We start from the raw sequence: 25,000 nt of genomic DNA, 5'->3' as shown, positions 1-25,000 counted from the left end.
ATAAACATAAGCCACTGGGTTGAGTTTTGAAGAATAAGGAATATCAATCCAAAATAAATGTTAAATGAGAAAAATGCTGGAAAAATATTCATTTGAAAGCGATGGCTAGAGTGAAACGTTACATAATGTAGGTTTAAGTAAAATTATGCTAGAATAATTGTAGATCAAATATGTTGAATAACACTGAAAGGGAAATAACGTTAAGTTCTGTTAAGTTAGCTAGAGTTAAGTTCTGTTAAGTAAGGTTAAGTTACGTTAACTCCAAGCCATTTTAAAGCTATTCTAAGTTTAGGGTAGAATAGATTGCACACTTTGCTTTGGGCCTACACTATAAGTATTGGAGATAGAGGAAGCATTTAAAAGAGAATGCCCTAACAGTGTTGTTCGTGGTTCGGATGCTATTCTTCGCTTCCGACTTGGTGTCACGAACCACAAACAAACTCTGTGTTCAGAGTAAAAAGCTGCCAGGAGGATAAAGACAGATTCCGCTCTCCATGTTGACTTTAAGGGAACGCTAGCGGGTATTGGTGGGTTAGGGGGGGGGTCTCTCATACAATAAGTATCAGTTAGAAGTGTGGTGGTGGTGGTGGTTTTGGGTCGGATCGTTGTCTCACCAGCTTCCCGGGGTATTTCCAGTGGTCCTCCAGGAGGTTCGGTCCGTGGGCTATGCAGCTGATGTTGAGGGTCTCCCCCACCAGCAGGGCGGTCCTCTGGGCCTTGAGCTCCACGTGGAGGTCAGAGGTGCCTGGGAAAACACACGGGAGAGTCATGGTTCAGCCACCAGCTCTCCAGCCACATGCACTCCGTTGGTTTGAAATGATCTTGTCGGGACATGCATGCACCCGTCCACAGTCAGGACATGCATGCACCCGTCCAGACTCCCCCCCCCCCAACATGTAAGTCATCAGTGGACACCCCAGATTCACATGTAAAAGTTGCACGCCCTTATCGCTGTTGAAAGGTGTGCGCGCCATGACACACACACACAAAAACACACACAGACACAGGACCACAAACACACACACACACACACACACACACACACACACACACACACACACACACACACACACACACACGCACACACAGAGACAAACACACACACACACACCTGTCCCGGGGGGGAATCCGTGGACGATGTACTCTTGGCTGATGTGCTCCTGCCCGTTGATGAGCGCCCTGCAGGCGTACGTGCCGGCGGGGAACACGCCCATGGCGCCGCGCCGGCTGTCGTACGTGCTGGCCACCGGCCGCTGGGTGTACACGTCGAACAGCGTCACGTTGGCCTCCGGGTCTGACACCATGCACTGGATGGCCATCTCCTTGGGCTCCGACACCATGTGGTTCCCGAAGGACAGCAGGGACAGGGGCAGGAAGGGCACCTCTGGGTCTGTGGGCAACAGCACTCCAGCCAATCAGAGACCAGCTGGCTAAAAGCGGGTTTTGCTAGGTAGTTAGCCAGGCAGACAAGACAGTCAGATAGAAGGACGGTGTACCTGGTATGAAGAGACAGACAGACGGCCAGACAGACAGGCAGGTGCGAAGAGACACACAGACGGACAGACAGACAAGACAGGTACCTGGTACGAAGAGACTGAAAGACGGACAGACGGACGGGTACCTGGTACGAAGGGAAAGACAGACAGACAGACAGAAAGACAGGCAGGTATGAAGAGACAGGCAGACAGACAGACGGACAGACAGACAGACAGGTACATGGTACGAAGAGACTGACAGACAGACAGACGGACGGGTACCTGGTACGAAGGGAAAGACAGACAGACAGATAAGACGGGTATCCGGTACGAAGAGATTGAAAGACAGACAGACGGACGGGTACCTGGTACGAAGAGACTGAAAGACGGACAGACGGACGGGTACCTGGTACGAAGGGAAAGACAGACAGACAGACAAGACGGGTACCCGGTACGAAGAGACTGACAGACACACAGACAGACGGGTACCTGGTACGTAGATATAGATGCTGGTTGGCTCGTCGTCCTCTGGGGCGTTGGCATAGTGACAGCTGTAGCGGCCCGTGTGGTGGGCGATGGCAGCTTCCACGGTGATGGCCGAGACGAAGAGGCCGCTGCTGTCCGCCTGGGTCTGCTCGGGGAGGTCAAAGGGCATGCTCCAGTAGAGCGGGGAGTGGCCGCGGCAGGTCAGGCTGAAGGAGGTATGGAGGGGTATGATCATGTCCTCCCGGTCGGGGTCCAGCATCGGGGCAGCGTCCTGCAGGAAGCCCACCGAACTACTGGGGGCTGAGAGGGCCGTGCTGGTGGTCAGTCACGCGTTTCTGCTATACTAACATCCAACATCCATCTCTCTATCCATCAATCTATGTTTCCATTCATCCATCCATCCTCCTCCGGCTTACCTTTGACCCTGAGCATGAAGGAGAAGTGGGCCGAATGGTCTCCACTGAGCGCTGTGATGCTGTAGTTACCGCTGTCCTTCTCTAGAGGGTGCCGAAGCGTCACAACACTTTCGTACCTGCCGTGTTACACATAATATATTATAGACCAATATCATATACTTTTCGTTTAGTGGAGACATAAAGTTTAGTTGAGCCATCAGTAGTAGTTTATGTTAAAGCCTAGAGTTGCATCTGTGCTTAATGGGCAATATAAATAAAGTGAATCGATAGATGAGATCTTTTCCCCCTCTGCTCACCGGTTTCCTGAGATGTGGCTGGTTTTGGTGGACAGGTAGTAGTTCTCTGGCATGGCAGCTCCGTCCCGTTGCCATGACACCTTGGGGGCTGGGAAGGCGTCCAGGAGGATGGTGAACTCTGTCTGCTCCAGCAGGGACACCTCCTCCAGGGTGCTGATCCCACTGTGGTCCAGCGCTACGAACGAGGTCTCCTCTACGGCCCGGGAGAGAGGGGGAGAGGAGGGGGAGGGAAGGTAGGGAGAGAGAAAGAACAACATTCTTTTTGGGATTGCAAGGAAAATAAATGAATAAATAAAGACAATATAAATAAATGACATAACAATCAGGATCGGCCAATCTGCAATCAGAAGAGCGAGACCTCCTTCCTTACCGAATACGGTGATGGCCACGCTGTTGACCCTTGTCTGGCCGCTGTTGACGTGCATCACTGAACACTCGTACACGCCGCTGTCCTGCAAGCTGGCCCCCCCCACGCTCAGGGTGTACGCCACTGAGTCTGGGGAGGTGTGCTTCGACTGGACGGCGTCCGCAGCCTGGAGGAGAGGAGGAGGTGAGGCAAGGAAGAGGAAAGGAGAGGAGGTGAGAGGAAGGGAGAGAAAGGGAGGTGAGGAAGAGGGCAGGAGAGGAGGAGAGAGGAGGTGAGAGGAGGAGAGGAGGAGGTGAGGCAAGGAAGAGGGAAGGAGAGGAGGTGAGAGGAAGGGAGAGGAAGGGAGGCGAGGAAGAGGGGAGGAGAGGAGGATGAGAGGAGGAGAGGAGTGGGAGATGAGAGAGGAGGAAGATACATAAACATCAGGCTTCGGTAAGGTTAAGGTATACTGACGACAGCCTAGCTTTCAGCGTGTCATGGTAAGCTGATATTCAGCTCTGTGTCTCTTGGTGGTTTTCCATTTTACAGGTATGTCATCCTATGTCTTGTCTTCAGAGAGCCTTCAGAGAGCCCTCACCAGCAGAATGCTGGTGAGGGAGTTGATCGGTAAAACACTTGCAGGGCCCAGGGTATAAATCAGGATCCCAGGGCCTTTTAAAGTCCTGTAATTGCAGCATAGAGCCCATGCAGTCGTCAGAGGAGCTGGGATTTAACTCAGCGCCTCTGGAAAAAGGCTTGCAGGATTCCCACTAAAACAGACGCTTTGTAGCACAATGTGCTACGAGGATTATGGACCTGCACACGCACATTGTAGCACACACACATAACACACATATCGGACACCAGAGACACACACACACACACACACACACCATACTTCACACATGCACCACACACAGACACAGACACATTATTGGAAATAAAGTCTGACATGTCTGAAGCTAATCTAGAACATGTCTAGGACCACACTGTTTCTGCGGGATTGGGGGGGGGGGGTCATCCTAAAGTGGGGCATATATCTGCTCTGGACAAGACAAGGTCGGGCACGCGATTTACAGTCTGTGTTTTCCTTTTGAGGCAGCTCCTGTCTTCAGGTCAGTTGTGCTGATGTTTTAACCTCCCATCTCTCCCCCCCTCTCCTCTCCTCCCCTCTCTCTTGCCCCCTCCCCTCTCCTCTCCCCTTCCCTCCTCTCCCCTCTCCTCTCCCCTCCACTTCTCTCCTCTCCTCCCCTCTCTCTTGCCCCCTCCCCTCTCCTCTCCCCTCCCCTCCTCTCCCCTCTCCTCTCCCCTCCACTTCTCTCCTCCCCTCTCTCTTGCCCCCTCCCCTCTCCTCTCCCCTCCCCTCCTCTCCCCTCTCCTCTCCCCTCCACTTCTCTCCTCTCCTCCCCTCTCTCTTGCCCCCTCCCCTCTCCTCTCCCCTCCCCTCCTCTCCCCTCTCCTCTCCCCTCCACTTCTCTCCTCTCATCTCCTCTCCCTTCCTTCCCTCTCCTCTCCTCTACTCTGCTCTTCATCTGGCTGGGGGTTCGGGAGGTTTGGTTTAACTGCTCTGCCTCGTCTAATGGTCCTGGCGGCTGCTGCTCCCCTTGTTGAGCACTTCTTGCTTCCTCTCCCGCCGCTGTCCAAGACCACTAATGGTCAATGGCTAACAGCTAACAGCTAACAGCTTAAGGCTAACTCTCTCCGACTTCAAACACCGCCCAGTTTGGCTCCAAATGATTGTACAAGTAAAAGAAGACAAAAGTACAACTTTCTTTCTCCGCCGTTAAATAGAGCGTTTCCGTGCTACAGTGAATGTCGAGAAAGACTCTCTGCTGTGTGGAAGTCAGGGGCCAAGCAGAGGACATTAAACTGAGAGAAGACTGCCACTGAAGTCAGCAGAAAATTGCCGGGAAACGTTAAAGAGCTGAAAAAAGCAATGCTTCAAAGATAGAGTGTGGGTGTGTTAGTGTGTGGGAGTGAGAGAGTGTGTGTATGTATGTGTGTGTGTGTGTGTGTGTGTCTGTGATAGTGAGTGAGAGAGAGTAAGAGAGAGACTGAGTGAGGTGGAGGTATATTTATTTGTGTGTGAGAGAGAGATAAAGAGAGGGAAAGAGAGGGAGAGAGTGAGTGGAGGTGGAGATAGAAATCTGTATGTGTGAGAGAAAGAGAGAGAGAGAAATGAAGAAAGATGGAGGGAGAGAGATGGAGAGAGAGAGAGAAAGAGGGGGAGCGCAATAGAGAGAGAGACATAGTGACAGACATGGAGGCTGTTCTTCAGTACCTGTCTCCTGGGGTGGAGCCAGTTCTGCACATAGAGGGGGCCCTCAGGGGCCACACAGGTGATGTTGAAGGGCTGGCCGGCCCTGACCGCCTCTTCACTGGCAATCACCTCCACGTGGAAGTCCTCACTCTCTTCTTCTGCACACACACACACACACACACACACACACACACACACACACACACACACACACACACACACACACACACACACACACACACACACACACACACACACACACACACACACACACACACACACACACACACACAAAGCCAGACAGATGTAAGCAGTCATCTCTCTATTGACCACAACCATGACCTCAGTTCTCTCTCTGTCTTTCCTTCACTCACTCTCTCTGCTTCTCTTTCTTCATATATTATTTCTCTCCTATTTCACTCTCTCTCTTTCTCTCTCTCTCTCTCTCTCTCTCTCTCTCTCTCTCTCTCTCTCTCTCTTTGTCCCTCTCTCTATTTCTCTTTACCATTATCTCGCTCTCTTTTTCTTACAAATGTGTTTCTAGCATCATTACATTATCACATGTGTGCGTGTGCACATACACACACATGCCCGGCATGTTACCCATGTGGTCATCTCCCACGGTGATAATGACATGATGTCACACCTTAGATCATCATTGAGCTCTCTGATTGGTCAACGCAAGAAATGACTGTTACAAGCTGTGTCCAGAATGTCCAGAACTTCCTTACTAGTCTCCTTAGACTCGCTTTAAAGTCTGGGCTATGAAGTCACAATGCGACACCTTCTACCGCAGTTTGGTTTTCCTGCGGTTGGGAGCTTTTACTTTGGTAAGGGAAAAGGTCCCTCAGCCACACTTTACCAAGGTCAAAGCTCTTCTCCAGTCAAACTTGTGAATAAGTCAACTATGATCAAAACATATATGAGCTCTTTAATATTTGCAGACTAATTCCATGATGGAGGTAGGAAAAAAATAAAAATAAAAAAGGCAAACGTCAAATTCACCTTTGAGGTTCCCCACGGTGTACGTCTCGCTGTGGACCGTGCGGCCGTCCGCCGCGGTGGTCTCGCACCGGTACTGGCCCACCGGCATGCTGCCGAAGAAGCCAATTTTGCTGTCGTAGGGAGCGGGTATCTCCAGGCCACCGGGGACTACATTCAGCGTCACGTGAGAGTAGGGGTTCGAGACGCGGCAGGGGATGACGACGCTGTTGCCGAAGGTCGGTAACCCCATGAAGTTCTCCGCTTCCTCCGGGACGAACGGGACCTCTGGGTCTGGACGTGGAATGACGATCAAACGATGAAGCACCAGCTCGGAACGCCAACATCCAGAACTTTGCCACACAAGAACCTCCTCCCATTAACAAAAACTATTCCCATGTGTATTCCAAATAAAATACAACTCTAGTTGAACCAATAAAATGAAATCGCGTGACAATTATTCTTCACCTGCGACAAAAACGTAAATGCCGGCCTCGTATAGTCCTTCGTCCTCGTCATCGGGTTGGGCGTCGGGGTTTTGGTTCTTACAGGTGTAGGGTCCCGTGTGCTCCACGGACGCGTTGTAGATGACGAGCGTTGACGAGCCGGAGCCCGGGAAGACGAAGGTGTTTCCTGGCAGAGGCTCGGCCCAGATCACGTTCTCGCCTATGCAGCTGATGTTGAACGTGGAGAGAGGCGAGAGAACGAAATCTTCTTCTTGGGAATCGATGGTCGGCGTGGAGCGTCCGCAGGAAGCTGCAAAAGGATACGTTGGATGAAAATGTGCAACAAGCAAAATAAACGTAATAAACGTACGATTTAAAAAGCGATTTAGTTCATCTCTAAATATTGTGCCCTTACCTGATATAACGCTCAGCAAGACAACTCCAAATGTAAGGAATCTCTTCATTCCGGCCATGACCGTTGTTAGTTGTTGGGTCGTCCTGTAAATGAAAAGCACATGTCTCACTCATGGGTCCCGTAAACACTTGAGTCCTATAGTTTATGTGACGGATTCCAAGCTCATCCAACCACATTGATATTTCCATTTAAAACACTATATAGGGTTAATATTCAGTTATGTGTTGTGAGGCAGGTTTTCAGTAAAAGTTGGGGTGTTTCTGTGTGATTTTGAGTATAAGGGCGTTGATTTCTGGCTGCACGTCTGGGGATTATTCAGGATAGGCAGATGGACTGAACTTTTTTTTTTTTTTGAATGACGCTAAATTCCAGTCCTGCTGGGTATGCTCCTCAAACATTGGCCGCTAGGTGGCGACATAGTCCGCTTTATGACTGCGTCGAGCCGGTTTCGTCTCCGCATAGTTTTTTTTACAGTCCTTTTCTGTAAATTTCAAACAAGAATTGGCCAACTGAATTGCTTCAGCAAAAAACGGTTTCAACATGAACTATCATGATCGATAGTGGACCTCTATACTATCTGTACTATAAATACAAATATCTATACTATAAATGCTAATAACATTTATAGTAGCCTACCTATATAGGCTACATCATTTCTTTAAGATATGGTCTGCTGAAGGGGATTGCATTCACGCAGAAAAACAAGGGCCAATATATAAAGTGTATCTCGTTTTCAATTTAAATCGAATTTCTCTAAAACAACAACAAACACATCGAATTGGTTCCATCATGGTCCGTTTGACCATAGATGATGTCCAGGGACGCTCATTTATCTGTTATCTGTCCGGGATGTTGTGACCCTGGCTTCCATCAAATGAATAAGAGCGAAACAACCCAGCCAGCACACTGGATAAGTGGGTAGCACACTGCTGTAAGAGTTCATCCAAACTTCCCCAACTGCCTTTTCAACTCTTGCTTTATAACCATAACCCTAAAGTTGAAACAATCTCTCCACACCTCTGTTTTCATGTCTTTTATTTTCCTTTCTTCTTTGAAATCATAACACAATGTCTCTTGTGCGCTTTGTCCAATATGGATTTGATGGGAAATCCATCGAACAATGGGCCTTTTTCAAAATACTTCCATAAACCGTTTTCCCTGACAAAGTGTTTTGTGGCTTCAGTTCATCCGAGACAGGACAGGCTAATTACCGTGCCAACCTGGGTTTAGCAAGAGTATAATTAGTGGACGCCCTCCACGCGCGAGCGCGCGCGCACAAACACACACTCGCGCGCGCTTACACAACAAAGTATTATTCGCTTGGGAATCTCCAGACATTGCAAACCGTCTTTGGCCAGGGTGTCAACACAACTCTTTGCAAGCACATCATTTCGAAATGAGATTTCAGCGAAAAGTCATTCCCAGTCTCCATGTCGCTCTGTTCGTCTAGGCTCGTGCCCTAGACTGAAGGAATGTGGCCCCACTGTCTACTCTATACTCTCTCCTATTCTGATTTTGCACAAAATACGATGTCCAATTGCTTAATAGCAGGCACACACATGTGTGTACTGAATCGATTAATTGATTATAGATGATCATCAATCTTCTCTTCTGAGCCATGTCTTTCCCACACAGCGGGGGAGCGGACCCCTAATGAGCCCTCACTCATTAAAACCTTTGACTCTTGACTTTTTTTTGAGGCGCCTCTGGACGATTACAAAATAAGTCAATTGTAACAGCAGAATGAAGATACTAAATATATAGTTACGCTATACGCGTGCCGTTTGTCCTGTATCCATCGGTATAGTGCTTCAAAAGTTGTGCCTCTGGAAGAACGCAGTTTGCCCATATGCAAAAATTTTGTTCCTCATTGCCACTTTCTGTTCCGCAGCCTCGAATCATTGCGATGCAGATATTCCTTTTTAAAGCATTCCATGTGCAGGCGAAGAAAAAATGGGTAGGAAAAAAAGGAATAGGTTTTCTCCAATGTGTTTTCCATTAAGTGTCAGGCATCTCCACAATAGCGCTCCAGTCCGCGAGGTGACACCTCCAGCTGTGAGGCCGAAAAGAAGCACTTTCATCCAGCCAAGGGAGCCACGTCTGCCCGCTAGGCCCCCGGAGGTGAGACCATATGGTGGACGATAAGCAAGAATTCCTATCATCCCTATCGCCCGATAACGTGTTGCAGAAACTGAAACGGAGTGGGCATCCCAGGTCCAGTTCCATGGGACGAATAACTTTTTTTGCAGGGAATCAACCAGATTTTCAACTGGTTCCAAATGATTGAATAAAACGCTTTGTTATTTTAAGTGGTGGTAATTTAACTAAATCTATTTTATGAGGTTAAGTTTGTTTTATTTTGGTATAATTTATTTTTTTAATTGACATTAAAAAAAAACAAGTCCCACACCCTCAATTAATGGGCGCCAACACAGCTTACATTTGTTACTACATTAAATTATCTCAAGTGGTGATGATCAAGATTCAAACCATTCTATTACCTTTTACAATCCCAGGGTTTTATATTCCTTTCGATTAATTACATCCAATGCGCATCGGGAGCGTAAAGGCTCCAGGAGGGACCGGTCCAAGGTGCAGTATGTGTCCGGAGAAGTGGTTTGTTCGCCGGCAGAGCGAGCATATGTGCGCCGCTCCGTCCACTTCCACAGCCGCGTTTCTGAATGCGCCTGGGCTACAGCGACCTGTAATTGATTCAATGTTACAGTCCATACTCCTCCTCCCCCCCGAAAAAAAACTAATCATCTGGCTCAAAGTAAATAACTCGCAGGAAATGCCCCCCTCCTCTCCTCCTCTACTCCCATCAAGCGCAGAGCTTCCCTTCAAAATAAGAGTCTCGTTCAGAAAAAGTAACAGCAGCGTTTCGAGTTGGTCGTTTGAAATTAGATTAACATTTGTTGTATTTATTTCCCTACAGATGTGTTTTCCCTTTATTTTTCAACTAAGAATTTTTCTGGGTAACAATCTTTAGTTTTAAGCCCATGATGAAGTTTGATTGGCCCTTATTAAACAACCCTAACATGAATATCTATCTTGCCAATCGAAAAGCGCTATTCTCTTTTAACGTTTCCTCCAAATATGCATACCTAAGTATTCGTTTTTCGCCTGCAGGCCACATGATGTGAAAAGCGTGTTTTTTTAAAACCACAAAGATATCTACAAACTCATAGAGGGCGCTCCAACACCACCTTATATCTACTGGTGATGCGAGAGAGGGTGTGTGTGTGCTTGTGTGCGTGTGTGTGTGTGTGTGTGTGTGTGTGTGTGTGTGTGTGTGTGTGTGTGTGTACGTGTACGTGTACGTGTGCGCACGGTCCCTTACGTGTTGGTGCAGGTGTGTCAGCTGTTTAGCCACATAGACCGTCTACTATTCAATAAGTCCCCAGATCTCTTAGCCCGGGGTTGACCTGTCGGACCGAGGGGTGGGCAGAATAATGGCTCATTAGGAGTCACCTATCTCGGGGCAGTGAAGCGGGGTATCCGAGCGAGGTTCACCCCGGAGGCTCAGCGCTTGGCAGCCCGAGAAACAGCGCTCCAGCCGATAGGCACAATCACTTCCACATGTTTCCTCGGAGCAAGCGCGAAAAGAACAGCGTCCCTTGTTCTCCAAACAAAGGACCTCTAACTTTAGCCGTTAAGCCCAACCGTCAGCCTGCAGGCTTTTTCAGGGTTTCTCTTTTTGTGTGGTGCTCTTCAGCCACTAATGTAAGGACACGCGAAATGGTAACTATATCCACGCCTTCACGCTATATTCGATGGAAGTCAAGACATGTATTGACGTGTTGAAGAGTCATAAAACAGACAATAACAATAATTATGAAGGGAAAAAGCCTCGCGAGAACAAAGAAACAAAAGATAGCCGCTTCCGCTTAATTAAAGGGGATTCAACGTGAGGCATACACTTTATATCCTCTCTTTGTATCAAGTGACACTTCAATGCTCGGGCGTGTTGCGTTAAATATATACGTCCACAGCCAATAGTGGACCTAAAGTATGACTCTCTTTGGCCACCAGGGGGCGCAACATAGCACAATAGAACATGGGTATTCCTCTGTAAATTCGCAATGCATAGGCTTTATATTGACTTCAAAGATGACTCCCACAAAAAAAAATCAAGATCTATAGAACAGATTCTTAGCCTAAAGAAATGTAACCGTCAACTGCAAAAAATGATCAACCCTACAGAGCATGCATGTATAAGTCAGAAAGTGAAAACAGACAGATCATGAAAGCGCATATATGGGGTAGACACTGAATGCAGAGACAGGAATGTCAGGAGCAGAAAAGGTTTGGACAGTGGATACAGAGACGGGTCATTGAGGAGCAGGTAGGGTTAGACAGTACAAATACTGATCATTAAGAAGCATGTATGGGTCAGATAGTGAGTATAGAGAATGGTCATTGAGGAGCAGGTAGGGGTCGTATATACAGAGACAGGTCATTAAGAAGCAGGAAGAGGTTAGACAGTATAGACTCTATATTGTCTTACCTCTGCTTCTTAATGATATGTCTATAGTATGGACGTATCATTAAGGAGCATGTATGGGTCAGATAGGTCGCATAGAAACAGGTCATTGAGGAGCAGGTATGGGTTAAACAGTATATACAGAAACAGGTCATTACGAAGCAGGTAGGGTTTAGGCAGTATGTACAGAGACAAGTAATTAAGAAGCAGGTAGGGGTTAGACAGTATGCACAGAGACAGGTCATTAAGAAGCATAGGGTCAGATAGTTTGTATAGAAACAGATTTTTGAGGAGCAGGTAGGGGTTAGAAGGTATATACAGAGACAGGTTGTTAAAGAGCAGGGGTTAGGCAGTATATACAGAGACAGATCATTGAGAAGCAGGACAGTGGTTGGATAGTTAAAACAAAGACAGGCCATTAAGGAGCAGGTAGGGGTTCGAAAGTGAGTACAGAGACAGATCATTAAGGAGCAGGTATAGGGGTTAGACTGTGAGTACAGATACAGATCATTAAGGAGTCAGTAGGGTTTAATTTCAAACAGTACTGAGACAAGTCATGAAGGAGAATTAGGGTTTGGCAATACCTGAACAATGGCGTTCAAATTCAGGAATAATCGTTTCAGCTGTTGACAACTCAATGAGAACTTTCTGTAAAGAAATGTGGTCACCGGGTGGTCTGTGATTGGCCATGAAGAGTTGTGACGTCAATGTGCGTGGAGTGACCAATGGACAACTGAATTGCAACGGACCCGAGGAGGAGGTTAGGGACGGTTCCCAGAGGAGCTGTCCGGCGTGCTGAATCCAGCCCCGACGACCGCCGCCTCCCCCGCGCCTCAGCGCTGCAGAGCTCCGCTGCTCCGGGGAGATCCATAAAACTTGCCGTGATGTCACAAATTCCAAGGGTCTCCAAATATCATATCTAAAAAAATACAGCCCAAACTAGCAGTCGGTTGAGAGTGTCTTAATAGCAAACAGTACAAGCTGGCAATAAGCTGGATATTTATCCTGAGACTTGTCTCAAAAGGATTAAACGAATTTAAAGGATTGCTTCTGTAAGCTTTCCGATTCCCTAATGTTTATAATCTAATCGATAAAAATAAATGTCAATGAAAACCGCCAATGCATTCAAGTTTAGTCTACTTTTAGCCTAAATGTTTAAAAGCGAATTCAGAGATGATCAAGATATGCTACAATATAATTTCCCATTCCATAACTGATTGTCAACTTTGTTCTACAAAAAATTAGTCTGTGATACAATACTTTAAAATAAAATAGGTTTAAAATGATTCAAATCCAGGTACGGAACGTCGGTATCATGACGCCCATTGCAGGTGTTTGTTAAACAACCAGGAATTCAACAAGTGGGCGGAACTTAGGGAGACCATAAAATCTGAGTGTTATGTCGTGTCGTGTTATGTCGTGTTTAACCGGCTCCCAGGAGTCGGGTGAAAGACAGGGTAAAGGGGCGCGTGTCCAGATTAATTCCCCCCCCCCCCCCCCCCCATGAATAAAGCACAGAATGAGTTAAGGATTCATGACGGATTTAGACGTCAGGGCATGTCGAAGTTGAGGAGAAAATGTCGCTTGTAGTTTCATTACCGAACCAGGGGTTCTCTCCCCCCCTCCGCCTCTCCCCATCTCTCTCTCTCTCTCTCTCTCTCTCTCTCTCTCTCTCTCTCTCTCTCTCACCCTATCCCTCCCTCTCTTTTCCACATTGGCACTTGAGCGCTTCTCCCCATGAAACAGCAGCTGCAATAGTCTGAAAGGCGCGCGCTTATTAATTGTCCTTTGTCATGCGTAATTGCCACACTTTCAATGGAATAGCCATGGCCCGACCTCTCCGGAGTGATGTCGATCTGCAGAATGTATTGATCATGGAGTCTAGGTATTAACGGACCCTCACGGCAACTGTCAAATTATATAGGCTACGTGCCGAAAAGCCCTCACCTGAACTGTTGGACTCCCTGGCTATATGGATCTTGGAGATAAGACAGTTCAATTCGCCCCATTCTCGGTATGGGCCGGGTGGATTCGACAAGAAAAGAAGCCTCTGTCTATATTCGGTGCCCCGGCGGCTCGGGGTCACTGCCAGTGGGTCCATGGAAAGGGGGTAAGGGTTAGGGGGGGGGGGGGGCTGTTTTTTTTAAACTTTTTTTTTTACTTTCACCAACTCCATTGTTGAAGCGTTTTTAATTGTTCTGCTGGTCTTTCACGTGCACACCTGCGAGGTGGTGACGTTTAATTCGATTAATAAGAACTACAATATATATTCATTAGGTGGCTTTCGCCCAATAATATATGATCACCAGCGGGACGTGAATAGGCACCATTTATTCCCGCCATGAATAGGTCCACGCTGGACTAAGACTTCACCTGCTTCCCCTCTCAATTAGGAATGTATCCCAAACTTTGACAGAAACGCGTTAAATTAACCGTTAGCTAATTTCCAATGGCCCCTCCTACGTAATCCCTCCTTGGAGTCTATTCCATTTTTCTCGCCATGCCCCCTTAATTTACCATAAGTTGAAAGGTTCAAATAGGGCCTAATGAAACAGTGACTAAATCGTTCTCTGGGACTCGGAGGAACCCCGGGGCTGCCTCTTCAAAGCCCTGTGAGCCCAGAGCCGTCGGGGGTCCCGGGCTAAATACGAGTCCCAAGGCAGCACAATCTAACATGTCAAAGCCTTTGCACAGTTCTATATATCCTTGTTCTGTGGTTCTGAAGAAATAATCAACCAACGTGGGACCGAAACCGCAATTAAACTCGCTTTGGACAACCAAAATCTCTTGAAAAGCGAACATTAATGGGCTATTGGCCGTGCACCAGGGGCGCGATCGGGTAGCCTTTTGTGGTCAGGATTCAGGAGAACCCAGGCCTACAACTATAGTCGTCATAAAGCTTTTATACACTCGTTTCACATTCAAATGGCCCATATACGCGGACAAATTATTACTACCCTTAAAGATCAAGTCGGTCTAAACGTAAGATATATGAAACGTCAGGTGTCACATGAATGTTAAATAAATCGACTGATGTTTTGAAACGACACTTTTAAGTGAGAAGGAAAATGCTATTGGACTACTTATTATAGGATACATAGGCTTATATATCTCCTGGAGATCATAGGATCAGCTCATATTTAAATACTTCTGGACTTTAAAAGAATTTAAGGAATAATAATAATAATAATAATAATAATAATAATAATAATAATAATAATAATAATAATAATAATAATAATAATACAAATAATGAATTACTTTTTTTAAACCACTTTCATCGAAGCTTACAGAAATGTCTTACATTTTTTAAATGTATGGTATATACTTAGATAAGACATGTTGAATTATTGATAGTATGGATAGGAAGATAGATATATAATTGATATCTATGGTTTAGATAAATAGATTGATAGATGAACAGATAACCGATAGATAGATATAGAGAGTGATGATGATAGAGGTTAAAAAGATAAACGGTTTTACTACCCACTTTCTAAAGGAAAACTGTTTTTGTATATTGTATATTTGCATCATTTATCATTCAAATTAAAGAAAAATCGTGCAGTGCAAAACGCAATGTAAAGGTATGAACACACAAGTTTTTATTTAAATAAATATACATATTTTACAAATTCACAAAAGGACTATTCTATTACCATGGGTTGCATTGCACCACACAACCTCACTGATGACGCGCGTGGGATTCCGTTAATATCTCACATTTGCCAGTTGGATGCTCGGGCAGATCTCGCGATACAGCTCAGGTGTGTCTCCAGTCAAGGTTTAAAACACGGCGGGTGGGCAGGCAGGCAGGTACTTCATCTTGGGTATTTAATATACACACGTGATACATTTCAAACGGATAAACAGTGCACTGGTGTACAGTAGGGCCACGGGAAACGTGTACACAACTCGTACAACTACAAATAGTTGTACTCTTTATTTTAGTTAACGCAGCAAGTTCATGGGGCGCGGAGATGGGGTGGACGCAGTGTTTTTTTCTTTATAACGCTCCAAGGAGGATACACGGGGGGAATTGTCACTAAGTGCTGCCAAGAGTGAATCTATCCCGGCTATCAGATCGGGGACACCTCCTCCTTCTCCTCCGAGGTGGAGGCCGGGGACAGGGACCCCTCGTCCTCCGACCTCGGGTAGTCTGTGTGGGTGCTGCTGCTGGCGCACTTGCAGCCCCCGTGGACACCCCTCTGGGTGCCCTTGCCTTCCTTCTTGTGCTTCACCCTGCGGTTCTGGAACCAGATCTTCACCTGCTTCTCCGACAAGCTCAAATAGGTGGCGATCTCGATTCTGCGCAGTCTCGAGAGATACATGTTGGTAGAAAACTCGCGCTCCAGCTCCAGAAGCTGCGTGCTCGTGAACGCCGTGCGCATCCTCTTGCCGTTCTGGATGTGGCTGCTCTCGGACGCGGCTGTGGACAGAAACATTGAAACATTAAGGGTTTGCCTTCACGATGGAAACATTGTAAACATAACACTATAAAACGGACACTAAATTATGTTTTGCGTAATTTTGCGTAAAACATCCCCAAAGTTTGATTCACTTTCAAAATGTAAAAAACAAAATCTAAACAAGGCAATTCATTTTTTTAAAGTTTGGAATTAGGGTCAACTTTGGAAAATCTTCTTACCTATGGAGAGGCAGTGGTACCTCCGGGGATCTGTGACGCTGTAGGTGGGAGTGCAGACAGGTGTCTGTCCCGGGTGCGTAAGAGCGGAGGACGGATGGTGGCCAATCCTGTGGCAGTACTGTGCCTCCGCGCCGGGAAACTGACTTTTAAGACCGGGGATGCCGCTGCGCGATGAGTGGATGTGGGACGTGACGCACATGGGACACACGCAGAAGGTCCCACTCTTCCTAGACGGGCAGACGGGCGCGCTGACACCCAGCATGCTCGTGGAATGCATGCTGACGGGGATGAGGAAGTCTCGCACCGGATGCTCCACCGGTGCGGGGCGCACGGTATCCTTGATGATCAAAGAGTCGACGTAGAAGGACCTCGACATGGTGATGGTGGTGTGTGTGTTGTGTTGGCGCTGGGGATGAGTTGTGTGTATTTCGGTCCTCGCGCAAAAGGATAGAGGTTTTCTGTGAGCGCCTCGGGATGTGAAAAGGTGCTTATGTTGACGGCTCAACAAAAGGGGACCTCGAGGAGGGCTGGCCCTTCAGCGTCATCCACGTGCGTTCCCGTCTCCGAGGGTTTACGCAGCCGGACGACCCACACCACGTGACGTCCCCCCAACTCTCAATTTTTAGATTAGCGGCTTTAACTCCACAAGCAAGGGCACTGGTGGAGTCTGGCAAAGTATTGCTGGACACATTTAAGGTTTATTAAAAAACTTTATTTTGGCCAAGCATTAAGTATGAATATAATATACAGGCTAATAAAATACAAAGAGGAAAAAACATATAAACCATTTATGGATTAGTTAAAATAAGTCTCGTAAAAGGTTATTTCAATGTAATAAATATTTGTACATTTATTATAAAAACTTCCACCGTAAGATAGGATAAGATAAGATATACTTTATTCATCTCAGCTGAGAAATGTAGGTGTTCCAGCAGCCAGCATACATACACACAACACAACACATGTATACATACATGTCCGACATATACAAAACCATGAGCCCACAATACCTAGCCTAGGATAGAAAAAGTGGAATGGATGAGCCATGTGCATTAACCATCATGAGAATTATTAAGACTGGTTTTAGACAAGTAGACCAGTTAATCATGAAATCAAATGACCTTTAGAGTGCACAGCCTCACAAAGAAGATATTGTATAGAAGATAGGTCAATATATAATTATATTAAATATATATATATTTATTAGGCCCAAGTATTCCACAGATTCTACTTAATTCCCGGAAGATCTTTTCCTTTCTTTTTCTTTTTCATCAAAATGTCTTATGTCCTATCCTAAACCTTCCTGCATTTCACGTATACCAGATCGCCCAGGTGACCAATTAGCGGACCAATTAAAGACGTAGCTAATCACGCTTAAGTTTAGGTTTCACACCACCGAGCAATTAAAGAATTATGAACTGCGGCTGAGTCCGAGTTTCTGCTATTTGATAGCGATTAGCAAACCATTAGAAAGTGTTTATTATGGGTGAGTCTGCGAACGGTAAACACGCAGCTATTCCAGATATGCGTTAATCCCGCGTCTTGTGACAATAATTAGTGGGTTTGATCCGCGGACGGGTCACCAGTCGGTCCGCGCGCTGCTTTCATCTGTTAAGTAACGCCTCGAGCCTTCAGACGGTGGCTGGGGGGAAGGGGGGGCACCGGAGCGCGCGCCGTCTGCAGCTTTTGCAAAAAAAATGTTAAGGTGCAAAGTTTGAGGTGCTAAACGATTAGGTGGGCTTGCATCTTATCTTTTGGCTGTTCTGAGGCCTAAAAAGTAGCACACTAATTATTTGTCACCTCAATCTTCCTCAGGCACTTCACTACACTTCCTTGAATTCACTTCAGACTCATTTTGATAATGGATCGACTTTTTGATGATTTTAATATTAAAAACCAACACTTTTAAATATTTTCCCTGAGTGGCAAACATGCCGATACCACGACCGGTGTACTCATGAGAGTTTAAGTGCTTGTTATGCAGGAGAGCTGCTCGCTCTCTAGTGATGCTGCAGACAAACAGGGCTGTCACAGAGAGTGTAATTGTTCTAATAACATGAACACGGCGCTTGACAGTGAGACGCGCTGAGCTGTTATGGTGCGAATAACTGTTCCGAAAGCGAGACAGACAGAGAGAGAGAGGTTGTGTGTATGTGTGTGTGTGTGTGTGTGTGTGTGTGTGTGTGTGTGTGTGTGTGTGTAAGAGAAGAGAGAGAGAGAGAGAGAGAGAGAGAGAGAGAGAAGCAACCCATGCGGAATGATGCACGGCGCGCGCCCTCATCACACCGTCCTACGTCTAATATAATTTTTCCATAATAGGACTGCACGATACAATTTCTGTCAATTAAGTAATCCGCCAAACGAGGCTCTTCATGAGGCTTTAATGAGGCCTAATTGCAGGGACTAGTAGAGGCACGTGGAAGGATTTAGGAAGCATTAGTCCGTCGGGTACCGAGCACAGACTGTTACCTTACCCTTACTTTCATAATTCAAGGGGAAAATAAGACCATTTAGGGGAGGGAAATCTTTTGATTCTCTTTCTTCTGCTCGGGTTGACGGGACTGTACACTTTTGTGAGCTTCGGCTAGGAAGCCCGCTCAACAAATGGGTCCATTATAAAACGTACTACTGGTTTAACAGCAAACAATTAATTTATTCTGAATAATGATTTGTACAAATATCAATAAAATAAAACATACGTTGACATAACTGATTAATATTTAAGATTGGTAATATCTTCATATCAGTATTACCTAATAGGTTGTAATTTGGCAGGAGCATGTCTTCCAGAGTGTGTATATTATTGTGTACTTTGGCATTTAAAGTTTGTATTTCAGAGAAAAAAGTGTTTGTTTGTGTATGTGAATCTTCGTGTGTGTGTTTCCACATGTATAGGTAAATTCACGTGTTTGTGTGTGTGAATCTACATGTGCGTTTTTGTAAATCTACATATGGTAGTGTTTATGGGTGTGTAAATCCATGTGTGTGTGTCTACATGTGTATCTAAATCTACATATGTGTGTATGTGTTTTGTGTGCATGTAAATCTACGTGTGTGTGCGTGTGTGTGCGTGTGAATATACATACGTGTGTGAGAGTCGTATTGGGTATTTCAATTTACATGTGTGTGTTTGTGTGTGCGTGAATCGACATGTGCGTGTGTCTATGTGTTTAATTCTTTGTCTGTGTGTTGTTGTAATCATGCATGTGTGTGTGTCTGAATCTACATGTGTATGTGTGTCTACATGCATGTGTATGTGTGTATTCATGCATGTGTCTGTGAATCTACATGTGAGTGTGCGCTAAACACACACCACCGTGTCAGAGCGTGATCCTTATGCGAGCTCCCCTCATTCAGCCGCCTTCTCAGGCCGTAGTCCACCGTGAAGAAGACCATTACGGCTCTGTTGAACAAGCGTCATTAACTTGTTTCAACGCCTTTTTACAAACGTGCCATTGTGGCCCAGGGGCCAGTCTGCAGCCCATCTTGGCCAATACAGTGCATGATTTGCCCCCTTTATCAGTTACCAGGCAACACATCTTGAATACCAAAACTCAAAGGAAACACTCTGGTCCTCCCTGCTCTGGTTCTTCAATGGCCGACGGAGGGGGACGTGAACAATGATCCCGTGGACAACATAATACCACCGCAATGACTTTTCATTAACAATTATCTGTTCAGCGCTGAATAGCAGCTGCAGTGGCCACTCTCCATCTCGGGGGTGTCCGGAGAAAAGAGAGAGAGAGGGAGAGAGAGAGGGAGAGAAAGAGGTTGGCGGTCTGAATGGACCCTGCAAGAGTCAGGGGTCCACACACAGGCTCCCCCCCCCCCCCCCCCCCCCCCCCAGCCCCCTGAATGTGGAATCTAATTTATATCACAGTGAATAATTAGATTTCTATGCAAAAATGAGTTGAAAATAATTCCGCGGTAAGGCGCCGTGACGACTTAGCGAAGTAAACAAAAGACCGCGGCGAGTCACAGCACGTTGATTTGGTCCCTTCAACCCCCCTCCCCCACTCCTGTTTAAGATCCATGATGCAACGTTTACATCTCAACAAACAGCTACTGGAGAATAAAAACACCTACTGAATTAGTAATCTCTTGAGCATTAGTATTCTCTGGTTTTCCCCTCTTGGAAATAAAACTAGAATCTCTCTCTGGTTAGAATGGAATTAGGGGAACAAGCACAAAACGCTGAACTGTTTTCTCTGTCCGAGGACGGACAACAGCGTAGTGAGTCTTGTTGTCTTTTAGTCCTTTAGAGAAGTAGCCGTGGGCTCCTGGGGGCCAAAGACAAGGGCCCCGGGAGACAAAGGCTGCGCCGGCCCTGTGGACAGCCTATAGAGCCAACCTGCACCCGGCTCCCTCTAATTAGAGCGAGAGAGTGTTTGTCTCACACACACACGCGCACACACACACACACACACACACACACACACACACACACACACACACACACACACACACACACACACACACACAAACAAACACACTAACATACAGACACACACATATGCACAAACACACACAAGCACACATGCACCCACACAGAAAACACACACACACACACACACACACACACACACACACACACACACACCATCTCTCAGCCCAGACACTCCAGACTGAAGAGTGTGCTGAGGAGCGTCTGGATGTCCCCACAAACGCTCTCTCACACACACACACACACACACACACACACACACACACACACACACACTCACACACACACACACACACACACACACACACACACACACATACACACTCACACACACACACACATACACACACACTCACACACTTACATATGCACACACGTCTGCACTCTTCTTAATAGCGCACACAATGAAGGAGTGTAGGAAACGATTTAAACGGTGGTCGATGGCTGTGGCGTGTTGTCGCTGCGGCTGAAGTGGGGTGTTTTTCCTCACTATTATTGTTGTTATTATTAATATAGCTTATTAGGGTTAGGCCTCGGCCCACTCCGGAGCCTGCTCTGTTATTTCCGACAGAATAAGCAGATAACATTACAGGCCTGCTAAACGAGACGCCCCCCCCTTCCTCCCCTCTAAACCAGCCCTTATCTCAATCTCTTCTTGCTTGAGCTGACAAATAGACCTCAGATCTAGAGTTGTTTAATAAGAGTCTTCATCAGTCTTTGTCTGTTCCGAACGCTTTTCGGACAGGGCGATGGGGAGGGGGCTGGGAGTTGGGTTGGAGTTGGTTCTGCTAATGGTCGGCCAATTGATGGACAACATTTACATGATTTGAATCTGGTTAAGACATGGGAAGACTCTTCTTAGAGGGCTGGAGACCTTTCAACTGGACACCCTAGTCCTACCAGAATCAATCAGTCAAGCTTTATTTACATACAGCTTTTCATACAAAAATACTAAAGCAAACCGCTTATCAAGGGAAACAACAACACAAGAACAAGAAACAAAACAAATCTGAATCACAGAGATACATTTGAGAGGAAGGATTAACAAAAGCATATTACGCTTAAATTGATGAGAAGGCAGTTAAACCAAAATGATCTGTTTGTGAGGCCATTACACATGCATACACACAGACCGAAGCAAAACAAGCTGAGAACAAGGGACAAGGATCTTAATGACAAGAACACAGCTGAACATAATCAGTATTTAACAAGGGGTAGGAATTACGCAAACGGGGACACCCAGGGAACCCAGGCCATGCGTGGGATAGTTTAGTTACCTTGCGTCTTATGACATGATGTCAGCCTTTTATATTCTATGGATGTCTTTATAATTTCAACCCATTTTATTACCTTTTATTATTTTTTCAGTAACATGCTTTGTTAGTTCACTGAATGGTTGGATGAATGGTGAATGTAAGTGAAATAAATAATGACCATAGTTATTTTGTTTTTCATAGATGTCATAATGTTTCCACAGAACAACCCGCTTGCTACCTTGCAGTCACAGTACATAGTAGAAATGTACCTGTAAAAGCCTATTGTCATGCTCTCTCTCACACACACACACACACACACACACACACACACACACACAGTCCCCCCCCCCCCCATCCCCTCAAACACACACAGAGCAGCTAATCAGTCATTTAATAGAGTTGTTTCTATAAATGGTGCGGTGGTCCAAGCCCCCTGCGGTGAGGCCTTAATGTGACAGGTTCTCATCCCTCCCGTCCTCTCCAACACAGAGAATATGACTTCCTGTGAGACACACAAGAGAGAGCGAGAGAGAGAGGACTCTTCTCTCTCTCTCTCTCTCTCTCTCTCTCTCTCTCTCTCTGCTAAGAGAAGGTGACACAGTCGCCATTTCGGAGCGTTGAAAGGGGAAATCCGAGGGATTGAGCTTGTGTGCTGAAGCGGAATGGGGCTGGAATGTGTGGCCCGGCTCTCTCTCTTTTGTCCTGGGCTGTTCTTAGTGAACCACCTCTTTAAACCAGCGCCCGCCGTAATCTGCATCCCACTAAACCAACAGCCCGACCATTGCAGCCATTTAAATTAACATTATTTATTTTGATTTTTCTCAAATGCTGCTTTTTCTCGATGCAAAGATATAGAGGAGCAGGTGGGCACTCCGAAGACCTTAAACCAGATGAAATAAACAAAGAACCTTTAAGATTTATTGTCCAAATCAACGGCCCTCCCCTGGGATTAGGTGTGAATTTTGGACTTCAGTGTTTTTTATGGAGATATTTTTTCCAGCTAGTTAGGGTTGACACGCCTCCGACACACACTGCAACTTCCTGTATACTGTAGAACACCCCCCCCCATACAACTTCCTGTATACTGTAGAACACCCCCCCCCCCCCCCACAACTGCCTGTATATTGCAGAACCTCCCCCCACCCCCACATACGAATAACTTTCCCAAACATTACGATCAGCGTGAGACTTTACTGAAAATGTCGGGGAAAATTCGACGTGTCAGCGGCATGTGAAACGGCGCATCAAAACTCGGAGCTTGTTAAGTTGATGAAGAGCGAGCCGATTATTCCCATCTTCCTCTGTACCGTATTATCCTCAAAGCCGTTGGCACTTAGGCGTACAGCCATTTTATATTTATTTTTCAGTCTCGAATAGTCTCCTCTTCCTGCGCTCCTATTCCCCTCTAATGACAAAAGCTTGGGGTTCGTTTACTGTCACTTTCTTGGCACATTATCGTCCTTGTATCTCTTCATAGGCAGCCGGCCTGTCTCGGTAACCCCTAGCTTGAGATTTTCTCACACACACAAGAGCACACACCATTGCTCTGACATCCAGCATTTATCCGCATCATTTGTTGTCCGTTATGCGAAAGACATTTGAGCTCTTGGTTACTTACAGCAGAGCAAGGCAGAGTTGGCGATCCAGTAAAACAGAAGAACGTAGAGCAAGGGCATGAGGTGGCATGCTCCTACATCACCCGTCGCAATCAGTAGGCCTTACCATTTTAGTAGTGTTGAGTAGTATATACGATTTCATTTTAATTGTAGATCAATAGGACAGAGAATTAAATGCATCCTTTTGTAATTCTATTTATCTAAAATAAATGAATAAACATATTTTTATGAAGGCATACCAGGATTCCCATTTGAAAACTGCTAAAAATTGAGTTTGCATCAAATAGATAAATAAATAAATAAATAAACTAATAAATAATAATTGATAAATAATAAATAAATGATATGAACATTCATGTTTAGTTGAACCCATACATAAATCAATTATGTAAATAAGATAAACCCATGGGGATTGGATTGGGGAGCAGGCACCAAACACACACACTAACCTTACCCTAACCCTACACTCTATTATCCATTGGCACTGCTGGTGAAGTGCTGTGAACTCTGGGCTGATTATTATTATCCGACAGGCACATCTTTGTTTGCCCGGCTCGTTGATGACATCATATGAAGGAACTGGCCCTCGGTGGGCAGCTGCTTCGAGAATGTTCTTCTCTCCGAGCGTGCTCGGGAGATCAAAGACAGAACATAGCGTTACTTGTTTACATTATCTCATAGAATCGACAGAAGCTACTTTCCCAGAATATATCGGTTTAGAATCCACCCTATCAAAATGTATATATTCTTGTGTTCTGATACAAGTTGAGTACTTAATACACAAAGTTTGAATCAATCTTCCATTATTGCTTACTCCTCAGTTAATACAAAAAATAAATGTCACAACTTTATTGATCAAAAAATGTTTTAAAAAGGATCTACCGCAGCATTCCCAGGACTTGCTGCAGAGCAGAGAAACAAAGAAATCAAACAAGTGTTACACATCCAGTTTAAACCAGTGTTTTTTACCCTTCAAACAAGTGCTCCAAATACATCGTTTTCCCACATATTTCGCGAGTTAAACGTTAGCCGAGGCGGTTGGGACAGCTGCAGCCAAACTCATCCTTAGACAGACGAGGTCATGACTGAGCATCATCCCCTGCCTGATCTAGCCCCTAAACACACACAAATGGTCTGTCGGCTGTCGGTGTGTGTGTGTGTGTGTGTGTGTGTGTGTGTGTGTGTGTGTGTGTGTGTTTGGGATGAGAGAGAGAGGGAGGACGGGCTGGGGTCGATTTGTATGCAGACGGCAGTGCTTATAACCCTCCTCCCACTTACACCCTAACTCACCCCCTCCCTCACCTGCCTGTTGCAGTGAATCATGAAGCATCAAGTGAAGCGTGTTGATGTGTCTGCACGTGCACAGGCTTTACTGCACCTGCCGTGTGCGTGTGTCTATGTGTGCGTGGAGAATGTGTGTTTATGCATGTGC

At 46.0% G+C, this 25,000-nt stretch overlaps 2 protein-coding genes across 3 annotated transcripts in view; both read right to left on the bottom strand.

Moving 5' to 3' along the window:
• Positions 1–9,782, bottom strand: part of pdgfra (platelet-derived growth factor receptor, alpha polypeptide) — a 25,608-nt gene extending 15,826 nt beyond the window's left edge. The window contains exons 1-11 of one of the 2 annotated variants that reach the window (XM_079740390.1): positions 9,623–9,782; positions 7,122–7,204; positions 6,729–7,016; positions 6,285–6,554; positions 5,301–5,437; positions 3,044–3,206; positions 2,674–2,866; positions 2,378–2,493; positions 1,965–2,261; positions 1,112–1,390; positions 615–745 (exon numbers count right to left, since the gene is read on the bottom strand). In XM_079740390.1, the coding sequence (XP_079596516.1) occupies positions 615–745; positions 1,112–1,390; positions 1,965–2,261; positions 2,378–2,493; positions 2,674–2,866; positions 3,044–3,206; positions 5,301–5,437; positions 6,285–6,554; positions 6,729–7,016; positions 7,122–7,179 (1,932 nt within the window). In that variant the 5' untranslated portion in view covers positions 7,180–7,204; positions 9,623–9,782. The remainder of the gene's footprint in view (positions 1–614; positions 746–1,111; positions 1,391–1,964; positions 2,262–2,377; positions 2,494–2,673; positions 2,867–3,043; positions 3,207–5,300; positions 5,438–6,284; positions 6,555–6,728; positions 7,017–7,121; positions 7,205–9,622) is intronic. The other variant, XM_079740391.1, reaches the window with a different exon arrangement.
• Positions 9,783–15,683: 5,901 nt separating this feature from the next.
• On the bottom strand, positions 15,684–16,628 carry gsx2 (GS homeobox 2; the record flags this gene model as incomplete). The annotated part of the gene is made up of 2 exons (XM_079740513.1): positions 15,684–16,033; positions 16,253–16,628. 2 exons carry the CDS (start codon positions 16,626–16,628, stop codon positions 15,684–15,686), a joined length of 726 nt encoding a protein of 241 aa, XP_079596639.1.
• Between the last annotated feature and the right edge of the window lie 8,372 nt (positions 16,629–25,000).

This window comes from Pollachius pollachius (assembly GCF_949987615.1).
Source record: "Pollachius pollachius genome assembly, chromosome: 7".
In the NCBI taxonomy this organism is placed as follows: Eukaryota; Metazoa; Chordata; class Actinopteri; order Gadiformes; family Gadidae; genus Pollachius; species Pollachius pollachius.
This window is presented reverse-complemented; position numbering and strand designations above follow the sequence as displayed.